This window comes from Mus caroli, chromosome 4 (assembly GCF_900094665.2).
Source record: "Mus caroli chromosome 4, CAROLI_EIJ_v1.1, whole genome shotgun sequence".
In the NCBI taxonomy this organism is placed as follows: domain Eukaryota; kingdom Metazoa; phylum Chordata; class Mammalia; order Rodentia; family Muridae; genus Mus; species Mus caroli.
This window is the reverse complement of record NC_034573.1, coordinates 75,617,518-75,629,781: the sequence shown is the minus strand read 5'-3', so window position 1 is coordinate 75,629,781 and position 12,264 is coordinate 75,617,518. Positions and strand designations below refer to the sequence as shown.

Here is a 12,264-nt window from a genome sequence, read left to right as displayed (position 1 = left end):
TTAAAGGCGTGCGCCACCACGCCCGGCTTCCTCTTGCTTTTTTTGTATGATGTTTTATCACTGCACAACATTGTGTTCTGTTTTTCTGTTGTTTCAATTTATGTTCCTTAACAAGATATTTATTAGTTGCTTATTATATTTCTCATGACTTCACAAGTATAACTTTTTAAGAGATCTACATTTTTTAATGTAAATTCTTTTTTTGTGTGTGTGTATGAGCTTTGTTTGCATGCATGTCTGTGTACTACTGTGTGCCTGGTGTCTGTGTGCCTAGAGACCAGAGGGTGTCAGATACCCTGGAACCGGAGTTCCAGATGGTTTGGGGCTGCTGAGAACTAAATCTAGGTCCTCTACAAAGAGCAGCCAGTGCCCTTAACTGTTGAGATATCTCCCCAGCCCAGGACAACTTATTTCAAAGAGAGCGATATGGAGTAGCTGGTTGTACCATCTCTTCTCTTAGGAATATGGGCTTAGCTCTGTCTAGGACATATTCCATACAACCTTTCACCTTCCAGCTGTGATGTGACGTGCTGTGATTACCATAATGGCAGAGAGGATGCCTTTAGGAGACATTTAGGATGCGCAGGTCTGTAGTTTATCCATACTCAGCCTTCACAGTGCTGGAGCAGCAGCAGGGGGAGCTGGGTGCTCTTCCTCCCCCTAGAGGTGGCTGTGCTCCTGGTAAAAGTGCCCCTCAACATTTCATTTCCCCTGCCTTCTTTGTTCCTCTTACTGCCTCCCTATGTTTATTGCGGTTACCTCAGAGCACCTGTAGCTTAGATTTTCATTTGAATTTAGAATGGTCTTTGATTCTTGCATTTCAATTGGAGAAAAAAAAAAAGCACAGTATGCCCCCAAATACCAGTTTGGTCAGGGAAACAAAATTCCACAATCTTGCCATGCCTGGCAACCAAGGATACGTCCAGGTTTTGGTTGGACAGAAGACCACAATGGTTAAGAGCACTGGCTGCTTCTGCAGAGCATCTGCATTTGGTTTCCAGTACCCATACGATGACTTGGAGCCATCTGTAACTCAAGTTCCATGCAAACACGCAAGCACACACACTCATGCACATGCGCGCGCATGTAAAACACTCATATAACAAACAAACAAACAAACAAGATATCTCCAGACTTTGGCAAATATCCTGAAAGACAGAGAAAGGGTTTGGGTGTGGGTGGTAGTAAGGGGGGGTGGTGGTGTTGTGTGCTGTATGAGTTTATGTGTATAGTGTGAGGTGTGTGTGTGTGTCTGTGGGGGAGGGTTGGTATGGTGTATGTATGAGTGTGTGTGTGTTTCATGTCATGTGGTATGTGTGTGCACTAGTGGCTCTTGTTAAAAACACTCATGTAAAATTGCACCATCTCAGGCCAACAAGATATTTCACTGGGTAAGGGAACTTGTCACCAAGCCTGACAACTTGATTTCAATCCACCAAACCCATATGGTAGAAGCAGAGAACCAATTCCTGCAGATCAAACTGTCCTGACCTACACGCTCATGCATATGTGCGCACGCGTACACACACACACACACACACACACAAACACACACACGCGCGCGCGCACACACACTAAATAAATAAATGTAAAATTAAGTGACACCATCTTGATGTTTTCTTTTCACTTTTGTTTTCTTAAGAGATTTGTCTGAGTTACTTTTCTATTGCTGTGAAGAGATACTGTGACCAAGGCAGTAGTGGGACATTCAGTTTCACAGGGATAGTCCATAGCCATCCAAGTGGGGAACCTGGCAGCAGACAAGCAGGCATGGCTCCAGAGCAGTAGCTGAGAACTTAACCGCCATAAGCAGGTAGCAGGAAGCTAACTGAAAATGGCCTGTATTTTTGAAACCTCAGGGCCCACCCCCAGTGACACAGCCCCTTCAACAGGCCACACCTCTGAATCCTTCCTAATCACTTTCACCAACTAGGGACCAAGTGTTAAAACATATGAGCATATAGGGCCATTCATATTCCCCAAAGAATCTTACTGGCTTTTATGTTTCTAATCTATTTTCACATGTTTTATCTTTGTTGTTGGATATTCGCCCATTTAGTTCTGATTATTGAAGAGGGGGTGGCACAGCGCAGTGGTTGTGAGTTGTGCCTTGTGAGTGACTTACAGCCAGTTCTGTCTCCAGCTTTCATTAAGAGATAGCCTCTAGCAGTAAGTAGCTCCTTCACACCCCAATATCTGTATCTGGGGGTTGGGATAAAGCTCCTCCCTGCAGAAGATCCCCCATTCCTGTGCCTGACATGAAGGGGACTCTGTTCATTTTTATTATTTACTTATTTTGTGGTGATGAGAGTTGAGCTTTGGTCCTTGTGTATGCTAGGCGAGCACTTCATAACTGAGCTATATTTTAGAGATGATCGTTTTTAATGGCTCTCTGGTAAATGAAACTGGAGTATTGCCCCTGGTTTGTGAAATATCACCAGCCTATCTGCTTATCCCTTTATCTTGCTAATTCATACACTCATCTCTGTATTTCCTTTAACACTATAGAATAGGTGTATTCTAAAATGAGTCCCTGCTTCTTCTGGGAAGTATCTGCTCAGTCCTTGTGCTTGTTCTTTCCTTGTTAGTTAGGCCTTTCAGGGCAGTGGTGGCACACCTATTTAATCCCAGCACTTGGGAGGCAGAGGCAGGCAGATCTCCAAGTTTGAGGCCGGCCTGCTCTACAGAGCAAGTTCTAGGACAGCCAGGGCTATACAGAGAAATCCTGTCTCCAAATCAAAGGCCTTCCCATAGCAGGTTCATTTTGAGTACAGTTTGACCTCCGTCTTTAATATTTCCTTTGGACATTGTATTAGTTACAGTACCCATTCCTGTAATTGAATACTTAATAACAGGAAACTTGGGGGGAAGAGGGCTTACCTTGGCTTTTATCGCTAAGGGGTCAGACAGTCCATATGGTGGGAAGGCATAGTGGCGGACCTGAGGCAGCTAGCTGTCCATTTGCATCCACAGTCGGGAAGCAGGAAAAGGAAGCTGGTGCTCAGCTTGCTTTCTCGGTTCATTTGTTCTGGCCCCTCCCACTAATGGCACTGTCTATATTCAGGGAGAGTCCTTAGCAGTTAAAATTTCTGGAAACACTGTAATAGACACAGCCAAAGTTGTGTTTTCATGATGATTCTAAATCCAAACAAGTTGATGATGAACATTCACCATCACAGAGATTTTTTTCACTTAAAACATTTTTTTGCCAATGTCATACATAAATATTGTATTTGCACATTTCCACCCTTACCTCTTCTCAGCAACTCCTCCCATTTCTTCAGTGGACCTCCTACCCCTCTCAAATTATTAACCCCTTCTTCTTTTATTACTATTGCTGCATACACACACACACACACACAACCTGCTGAATCCATTTAGTGGCGCTCATACGTATGTGTGTTTAGGGCTGACCCCGTGGGGTTGGGTAACATCAGTGGCTCATTCCTGGAGAACACCTATTCTGCCTCTTTCAGCAGCCAATGATTGTCTATAGTTCCCCTTCCAAGGGTTGGTCGAGCCTTGTGAGATTTCCCCTATATACACTGGCATGTCTCCTGGTACTGTCATCTCACAAGTCCTGTTTAGGTAACCATATTGCTAAGTTTTCATGTGTGCAACTTCCCTCATATATAGAAGACGCCGTCTCAGTAGACCTCCTAGTCTTTCAGCTCCCAGTCTTTCTGGCCCCTCTTCTACTATGCTCCCTGTTCGCTGAGCAATGTTAGGTGGCAATGGTAATATATCAGTTGAGGCTTGGGGCCCCAAGGTCAGCTGTTCTCTGCATTTTGACCAGTGGTGGATTTCTGTAATGGTCCCATCTCCTTCTTTGGTAGAGGGCGAGAGATTGTATAGCTGAGTGGGAACAATGGGTTGCTTTCTTCCCGCGGCAGCTCGCACGGTGCCTTCAATACTTGGAGAATACAGAAGTTTCCAGATCAGACCCTGCTCACTTTCTCCAAGTCCAGTGTCTGAAACCTGTGGTGTCTTCAGCAATATGGGCACTGAGGTTTTTTTTGTTTTTCAGGTTTTTTTTTTAATTGGATATTTTCTTTGTTTACATTTCAAATGTTTTCCCCTTTCCAGGTCTCCTCTTCAGAAACCCCCTTTCTCATCACCCCTCCTCCTGCCTCCATGAGGGTGCTCCCCCACCCACCCACTCCCATCCTCCCACCCTGGCATTACACTGGGGCATCGAACACCCTTGATTTATATTTTAAATTGATTTATTATTTTAATAAGTATATTTAATATATCAATATGTATTAATAATATTATAGATTTATATATTAAATTGATTTATATTTTAAATATAAATCTTAACTAAAATTTCCTTGCCACACAGGTGATATTGTCATTCATGCAAAACCACTCGTGGTAGCCAAAGGTGACAGAGGTCTCTTGACGACTGCCACTCTTCTGGCTGTGGATGGAGCAGACAAGCCTGAAGAACTGCTCTACCTCATCACCTCCCCACCACAGCATGGCCAAGTGGAGTACGTCCACTCTCCTGGAGTCCCCATTGCCAGCTTCAGCCAAATGGACATAGCAGGACAGACGGTGTGCTACATACACAAGAGCAGGACAGCTGTCCCCGCTGACAGCTTCAGGTGAGCCCAAGACATCTTTTTCTGCCCCCCTTTAAATCAATGCTTAGGAAGAGAAAAGGAGTGAGGTTGGTGTGCCCCACTGCATTAGCCACTCATTATGTGTTTCTGACATGAGACGTTGCTTACGGATACACAGACCAGTGTGATCTTTTAGAGGAAGGAACAGGAAGTCCTTCTCCAGCTCTCCTAAAGCTGTGTTTTCTTCTGTTTCCCAACAGTAAGAAAGGCAAAACCACGTTATTAAAATGGCAGAGGCAAGGCAAACAGCCACGGCTGGGGTTAAAAGCTAAGTGTCATACGCAGATGACACTGCGTCCAAGCCCTTCTCTGAAAGGAACACAAAGAACGGAGAAGACCCTGGCTCCAGAAAGACAGAAATGTAATTCCCCTTCTCTGAGTGCATTTTTCTATCAGAGGCAAAGGCACATATTAGCATAATAAATTTGGCATGAGCAGACACTGCCTTTTGACACAACATGTTCCTGTAACTATATCATAAATCACGTTGTCACAAAGTGGATCATATTTCCCCATAGAACCCATGTTATAATTGGGGACTGTGCACCTGCTCAAGGATTCGGTATCAAATAAATCACGGGGATGAATAACGATCTGGGGTGAAAAGGCAAAGATACAACGTTAATGCAAATCTGCCATCCGTTTCAAATGTGGAGATTTGGTATTAGTCTCGCAAAACAGGAGGAATTCTGAGGGCTTTAATAACTGGAGGCTAGCTAGGCATGTAGCTCTTCATAAAAGCAGAGACCCAGGCCAGGGGCAAGGATCAGCCAAGCTTGGATTGGCCATTGGGTATTGATTCAGCCTTTACTTTTACCAGTTAGAGAGCATCAGTGTGTCTGCCGTAGACAGAGGACAATTGATCCCCAGTAAGATGTTTACCACATCCTTTTAACTTCTGGAGCGCCCTGTAAAATAACGTAAGCATAGCAGATGCCTAGATTATCCAATGGCCTTCCATGAACTTACATGGACTATAAGGGCACCCACATTTAAATGTCTTCTCTGTATATTTCACCTATTTAAATTCCTGCTGTGATGAGCAGTCGGTCAGCAAGGATGATATATTCCTTGCTATTTGAACTTTTGAAGGTATTTCTGAGGGATGGTTTTGATTGAGTCTAGTCTTAACAACAACAGCAACAACAAAATACAGACCGATATGAACAAATATTTTCTCTCTCTCATATGTGTGCTCATGTGGGGGTGGTGCACATGTGTGTGCAAGTACATGTACGTATGGAAGATAGAGCACAACCCTGAGTGTCGATCTTCAAATGCCACCCACCTTGATTTTGAGATAAGGTCTCTTCTTAACCTTGATCTTACACAGCAGGCCAGATCGGACGATCAGTGAGCCCAGGGTGTGTCCTCCCTCTGCCTCCAGCATTTGGATAACATGCCAGTGCACTCAGGGTTTTGTTTTGTTTTGTTTTCAAATATGGGTTCTAGGACTCAAATCCAAGTCCTCATGCTTTCAAATCAAGCCCTTTACTAACTGATCCATCCCTTCTGCACCCTCCTTCTCTTTATAGATGTCCTAGAACAGGAAGATAATTATTTAATTGAGCAATTCCTTTACTAAGTTTGTGCTTGAGTACTGTTGCGCATTAATGAAAACATCAGAAGGGAGAGGTTCCTCTTCTCGTCGGCTTTGTCGTTTAAGTTGTATGTTGCCATGGTGAAAACACAGGTTCAGGGTCATATATTGCCTTTGTGATTCACTGCGCCATAAATGTCATCAAGTTACACGGCCACTTGTATTACTGGTCCTTCTATGGGACTGGAGAGTGCTCATTGTATTTGCCAGTTAGGGCCATCGGGAGCTTCAAACAAGTTAGGCATGTGGCATGCACACAGCATTGGGCACGTAGGGAGAACGGAGTTGTTCTTACCCTGGTGTTGCCCTCGGTGTGACACTCTTTCCTTGGCTGCCGTCTCACCTTCAGTCTTTGCATAGCAAGCGTGATCATGGAGGGGTAAGGGCATTCAGACAGGAGCAGTGCTTACTCTTTCCTGTTTGCTAAGGAAACGGGTGCTCCTTAGTCTAACACATGTTTATCAGAAGGAGGGTGTTTGATTTTATACCCATTTCTGGGGCCTTTTGCATCTCTCCATTCCTGTTTCTCTAGTTAATGCCCACAGGTCTGTCAGCTCCAGACAGTAATGGCTGCTGGAGGAACACTGCAGTGAGCTGGCTGAAGAAGCCAGTGAGTGAATTTAAACAGATGTAGGCAAGTGAAGGTGAGATACTGAGATGGCAGAAAACCTAAACCCAAATCCCTTACTATGTATGGGAGGACCACACGTGGGAGCACCACACGTAGGAGCACCACACGTGGGAACACCACACATGGGAGCATCACACGTGGGAGCACCTCACGTGGGAGCACCACACGTGGGAACACCACACATGGGAGCATCACACGTGGGAGCACCTCACGTGGGAGCACCACACGTGGGAACACTACACATGGGAGCATCACACGTGGGAGCACCACACATGGGAGCACCACACGTGGGAACACTACACATGGGAGCATCACACGTGGGAGCACCACACATGGGAGCACCACACNCACACGTGGGAGCACCACACATGGGAGCACCACACGTGGGAACACTACACGTGGGAGCATCACACGTGGGAGCACCACACATGGGAGCACCACACATGGGAGCACCACACATGGGAGCACCACATGTGGGAGCACCACACGTGGGAGCACCACACGTGGGAATACCACACGTGGGAGCACCACATGTGGGAGCATTACATATCCCAAATTCTTGGATCTCATGCCAGTTTTGGCAACTCCAATCTCAGCTGGAAATCTGTCTTTTGAAAGGCACTCCAAGAATCTGATCACAGATGCCTCAGGACCAGCATCAGTGAGCTGGCCTAATCCACTGCTCTGAGTGTCTTCTTGAGCCTGCATGAAAATTTCCAGAAGCCCTGCCAGGCCCTCCTGTAGACAAAGGGAACTAGGGGGCTCATGGGTCCTCACCTCAACGTACTAACTGGACCTTCACTTCATTTTGTTTCTTGATATTCTGTTTTCAGTTTGGTTTTGCATACTGGGTTTCTTCAGCAGAAGTTTGTGGGGAAGCTCCCGTTGTCCAAATATCCACGTGGTCACCTTGGTCAGGGCACCAGACATTCTATATGTCTTTCTTCCAAGCCTCTAGCCACCATTTTGAGAGAGATGCGATTGTTACCAGTTTGTGCACAGAATCCTAAATTTGAGAGACAAAGGCATTGCCCAATTGACATAACAACTGTGCATCAGGACTTCCTTGGGAACTGAGAGTTTATTACAAACGAAGTATTCTTTGCACTACACCTTTATCTTAGCAAAAATTAGTGGAGACTCTGTTTGTGCGAAGGAAGCCCTTCAATGTGTCATTCTGATCTGGGGCCAGCAGTTTTACATATTTATAATGGAAGAGTCTCGCATCTGCCCGAGATCCACATTTTAATCTTGTCATTTCACTCACCCAATCAAGGGCTGCCGTGTTGTTTGTCAGGTGGCTCTAAACCAAAGTTGAGTGCCTGTTTTAATGAAAGTGTGATCATGGTGCGTTTTAAAAATTAAATATATGCAACCAATCTAATCACCCAAATTTATGTTGCTTGCTGTTAAATTTGGCAAGGAATTTGGCTGGGTAAAAGAGATGAATTCTATGGTAGAGAATTTTCCCTCTTTCTCTTTTTTAATGTAGGATGTGGCAGCATTAATTAAATAGGGTTTAATGGTTGAATTTTACCTTCTGCAAAAATATTTTGTGAATCATAAATTTCCCCCGCATTGTTTGGTGCTGCTGGCCTGGAAGAGAGATTTGGCAGCCCACTCTAGGACAGATGACATGGAGCGATTAGCAAGCTGACTTCAGCTGCTGGCGGCTGGGTTCTGAAAGAACATGTTAATGTCCTCCATTTTGACATGCCGGCTGGACTTTTTTTTTTTCCTGAGGAGCTGGCACTATTTATGACTCCATTTTTATCTTTTAAATGCCATGACAGATGGTAGATTCTTCAGCCAACTCTATTGCCAGGAAATGCAGAAAGCTTGACAGCATTGTGGTAATGGTAAAATCAGACCAGGCAGACACCCCTAGACAAACCTGAAGTCATCCCCCAAATTTTCTGAGAGTGCTGGTCATTCTGGCTGCATCTTTTTTCAGGGCGGGGGAGGGAATGGAAGGAGGGAGTAACAAGGGAAATCAAACAAAATGGACCTTCGAACAGAGCTAATACTCCGCATGGCCGCCCTCCTCACCTCAGGGTGGACACCACTGACTTTCAGAATATGTTTGCAGGGTTGTGAAGGCAGGCACACGGGTGAGTCTCTGCTCGCATTTTGCAGGCAGGAGCTCTGCTGACCTTGTTTCGTGACTGTGCTAGCTTTATTCTGATGGGAATCCAAGCAGAACCATTCGCTCTGTCTCTCACCCTAGTGGAGGCTTCTCTGCCAGTGAGAAGCTTTCATCATTACTCACAAAAGTGGGATGATGCATTTGATCCAGTCATGTTTAGAAATCACATCTTTTTTCACCCCTGACTTATTAGCTTTAGGTCAATGCAGACAGCTGCTTCAGTGTCCCAGCTGGGAGCACTGGCCTCAGTAAATGCATTTCTTACTCTTCCATGGTCCCTGGCCTGCTCACCCTCATTCCCATCTGTCACATGGCACATTGCCTATTTCCCAGGTGGTCAGATTCCCCAGCATCAGGCGGGGAGGGGTGTGGGAAGGACAGGATGGGTCAGAAGATGATTTCAGTGTCCTCTAAGAGGTCATGTGTGGCCCTGACACTGAGCTTGAAAGACCTGTCTTCAAAGGACATTTTTTAGAACTGAGTCTCCGGTCAGATATTAAAAATGGCCACCTTGGAGCGTCCAGCTAGTCGCCTGGGCTCACACTGGATCGCCTAGCTCTTGATTTGTCTTACTTCCTTTTAATTTCTTCTTCCTTGTTAGCTGATATTTGACAGCCTTTTAATGGGGGCACAAATTCTTTAACTCTACAAGTAAGGCTAATATTAAAAATGCAGATCATGAGGGTGAGGAGATAGCTTAGTTGGTAGAATGCTTGCCATGCAGGGGTGGTGGCACACATCTGTAATCCCAGAACCGGGGAGGTAGACACAGGCACATTCCTAGGGCTCACTCTTTGCCCACTGCTGCCGAATTCATGAGGTCCAGATTCAGTAAGAGACCACATCAACAAACAAGCAAACAACCATAAGAGCAATCAAGGAAGACACCTGATGTCAAGCCCTGGCCTACACACATGTACACACACATACACATGCACACACAAACACACACATGTACCTGCATACACAAGGGTGCTCACTCCACAGGGACACACACGTACACATGAAATAAAGTTTAAGAAAATTATAAAATGGCATGCCTTTTAGCCTACATGGCTGTTGGGTTCCTGATGACTAATTTAAACTCCCCCAGAAAGCACATTTGATACTGGGATGTGGTAGGGGACAGAGAGTCACTTCATTTGAGAAGAGGTTTGGGCAGGATGGACACTGTGAAGCGTATGTCAGAGGTGTAAATGGGGGAAAAGGCCTTGGCCTTGGAGGGGTGTGTGTGTGTGTGTGTGTGTGTGTCACACGCGAGTGCCTCACTTTTTTCTTGTGTCACTTCGGGTCACTGGATAGAGCTACAAGAGGGGAGCCTGTGCTGCTATCACAGGGAAGAGGAGAATGAAGTCAGTCCTGTGAAGATCCTTGCCAGAGAGTCAGAGCCAAGTGCTGCCCCTCAGAGTGTTTCTCCACTGACCTTCGATGATGTCCACAACGTCTGAAGAACACACAGACAGCTCTTTTAGTGCACTTGGTTTTTTTCCTCAAAATTATCTGATGATACTTCATGTTCAGCCAAAGAAAATTTCCAATTTGTATAGAACTTATACATCAAAGAAAATATGATTGCTGATTTTTTTTGATATATAATTCCCAGAACAATTCAGTATCTTTCTTCAAACTGTGCATACCAATGCTCCCGGAAAAAAATCACATTGTTTACAAACTTAGATTAGGGATATGTGAAAATTTTAAACTTTATTCCATTTAGTTATTTTAACGTTGGGAACATCAACTGCTATTCTATGTGTCACATGTTATTTTCCTTGAAGACAGTCTTTGTGGCTAGCTAATTAAAACCTCAAAATCTTTAGGCTTCCCTGAACTTGAGAGCTATAATAACACCTGGCCTGGAAAAATCTGTCCATGGGTACAACAGTGGCACTAATGTCATGGTAGTAACCAGCTGCTTTCCGGTTGGATTTCAGTCCCACTTCATAAGATAGAATTAGTGCTCAGGACAATTAGTGGAGTCCAAAATCATGGCTAGCAGGGTCATAGGCCCTAGGGAAAAAATACTAAATGGACACAGTAGTACATTGTGCCCTAAGTTCTCATCTTATTACTGATAACTGATTTAAACTTCCTCAAAAAGCACATTTTATATGGGATCTGTTAGGAAACAGGAAACCATTTCACTTAAGAAGTGGCAGAAGAGCCAATGAGTGTGTCTTTCAATCCTCATCAGAGACCCCCACCCAGCCTAGTAAACGGTGATTCCTACAGATCCACAACTGATCCATGTGTAGCAAACAAAGGACCATAGAGTGCTCAATTCCGAGTGATATCTGGATATTGATATCATCCCCCTCACCCTATGGCTTAGGCCTCATCATCACAGCATGGGGCAGAAAGATGGTGAGAGCCAGCAGTGGTGGGAAGACAGCAGGAAAACATTATTTGCCAGACACGACAGGGCCATTGCAGAGATGCACTCACAGCAGCTGTGACTGAATGCGTTAAGACCAAACCAGCCGTAATAGCAGCATGGGTGGGGAGGGTCCCTTGCCTAGCTAAGGAGCTATTAGTCACTGATGGCTGCTGAAGTATAAACAGTCACTTTCCATTAGGGATGGGACCTAAGGAGCTTCCCATTCTTCAGTAGATTGCCCCACACTTGTGCACATAAAGGTAGCGTTAAGTGAACCTAGTTTTTAAAAAGTAGCACAAGAAGTTACGAGAGAAAAGTAGTAGAGAGATGGTAGGAAAATTGGGGGAGAAAGAGGAGAAGGGAATAGATTTGAGCATGTATGAAATCATCAAACAAAACCGTTTAGCATAATCTTCAAAGCAAAATCTGCACTCAGCCAAGTCTATCTCCCTTGACTGTTAAATATGCTTTTCCCTGAGTCCTTTGCCCCAGGAAGGCTGGTTTCACAGCCTGTCTTCAGGTCCTTCTTGGTCAGAAGCAACTCATCTCCTCTCAAATCCTGGAGCACAAGAGTCAATTCAGGGGATAAAGAATTTCCTGGTCAAATATGCCAGATTTGTAAAATAAACACCAGGCTTTCTCTAGTTAAAAGAAGGTTTTGTGTGATTTAATGTTATATTCCAGTAAAATATGCTATTGCAAATTTTTACATCAATATAAACATATTCCATATATTCTTGCTCCAGTGGAGTTTGCATCCTGCATATATATTCCGGCACCCATGAGTGGAGAGAAGCGGCTAAGGACCAACTCTGAGTAGCTCTTAGTACATTCATCCCTTTGCTCTGTGGTAAATTTGTCAATCTCATTTGATAGTGGTAA

At 44.7% G+C, this 12,264-nt stretch overlaps 1 protein-coding gene across 1 annotated transcript in view; it reads left to right on the top strand.

The window, feature by feature from the left end:
* The window catches only part of Frem1 (FRAS1 related extracellular matrix 1), a 150,134-nt gene that overhangs the window by 94,127 nt on the left and 43,743 nt on the right, over positions 1-12,264 (top strand). The window contains exon 24 of the mRNA XM_021160224.2: positions 4,346-4,610. Coding sequence (XP_021015883.1) covers positions 4,346-4,610 — 265 coding nt within the window. The remainder of the gene's footprint in view (positions 1-4,345; positions 4,611-12,264) is intronic.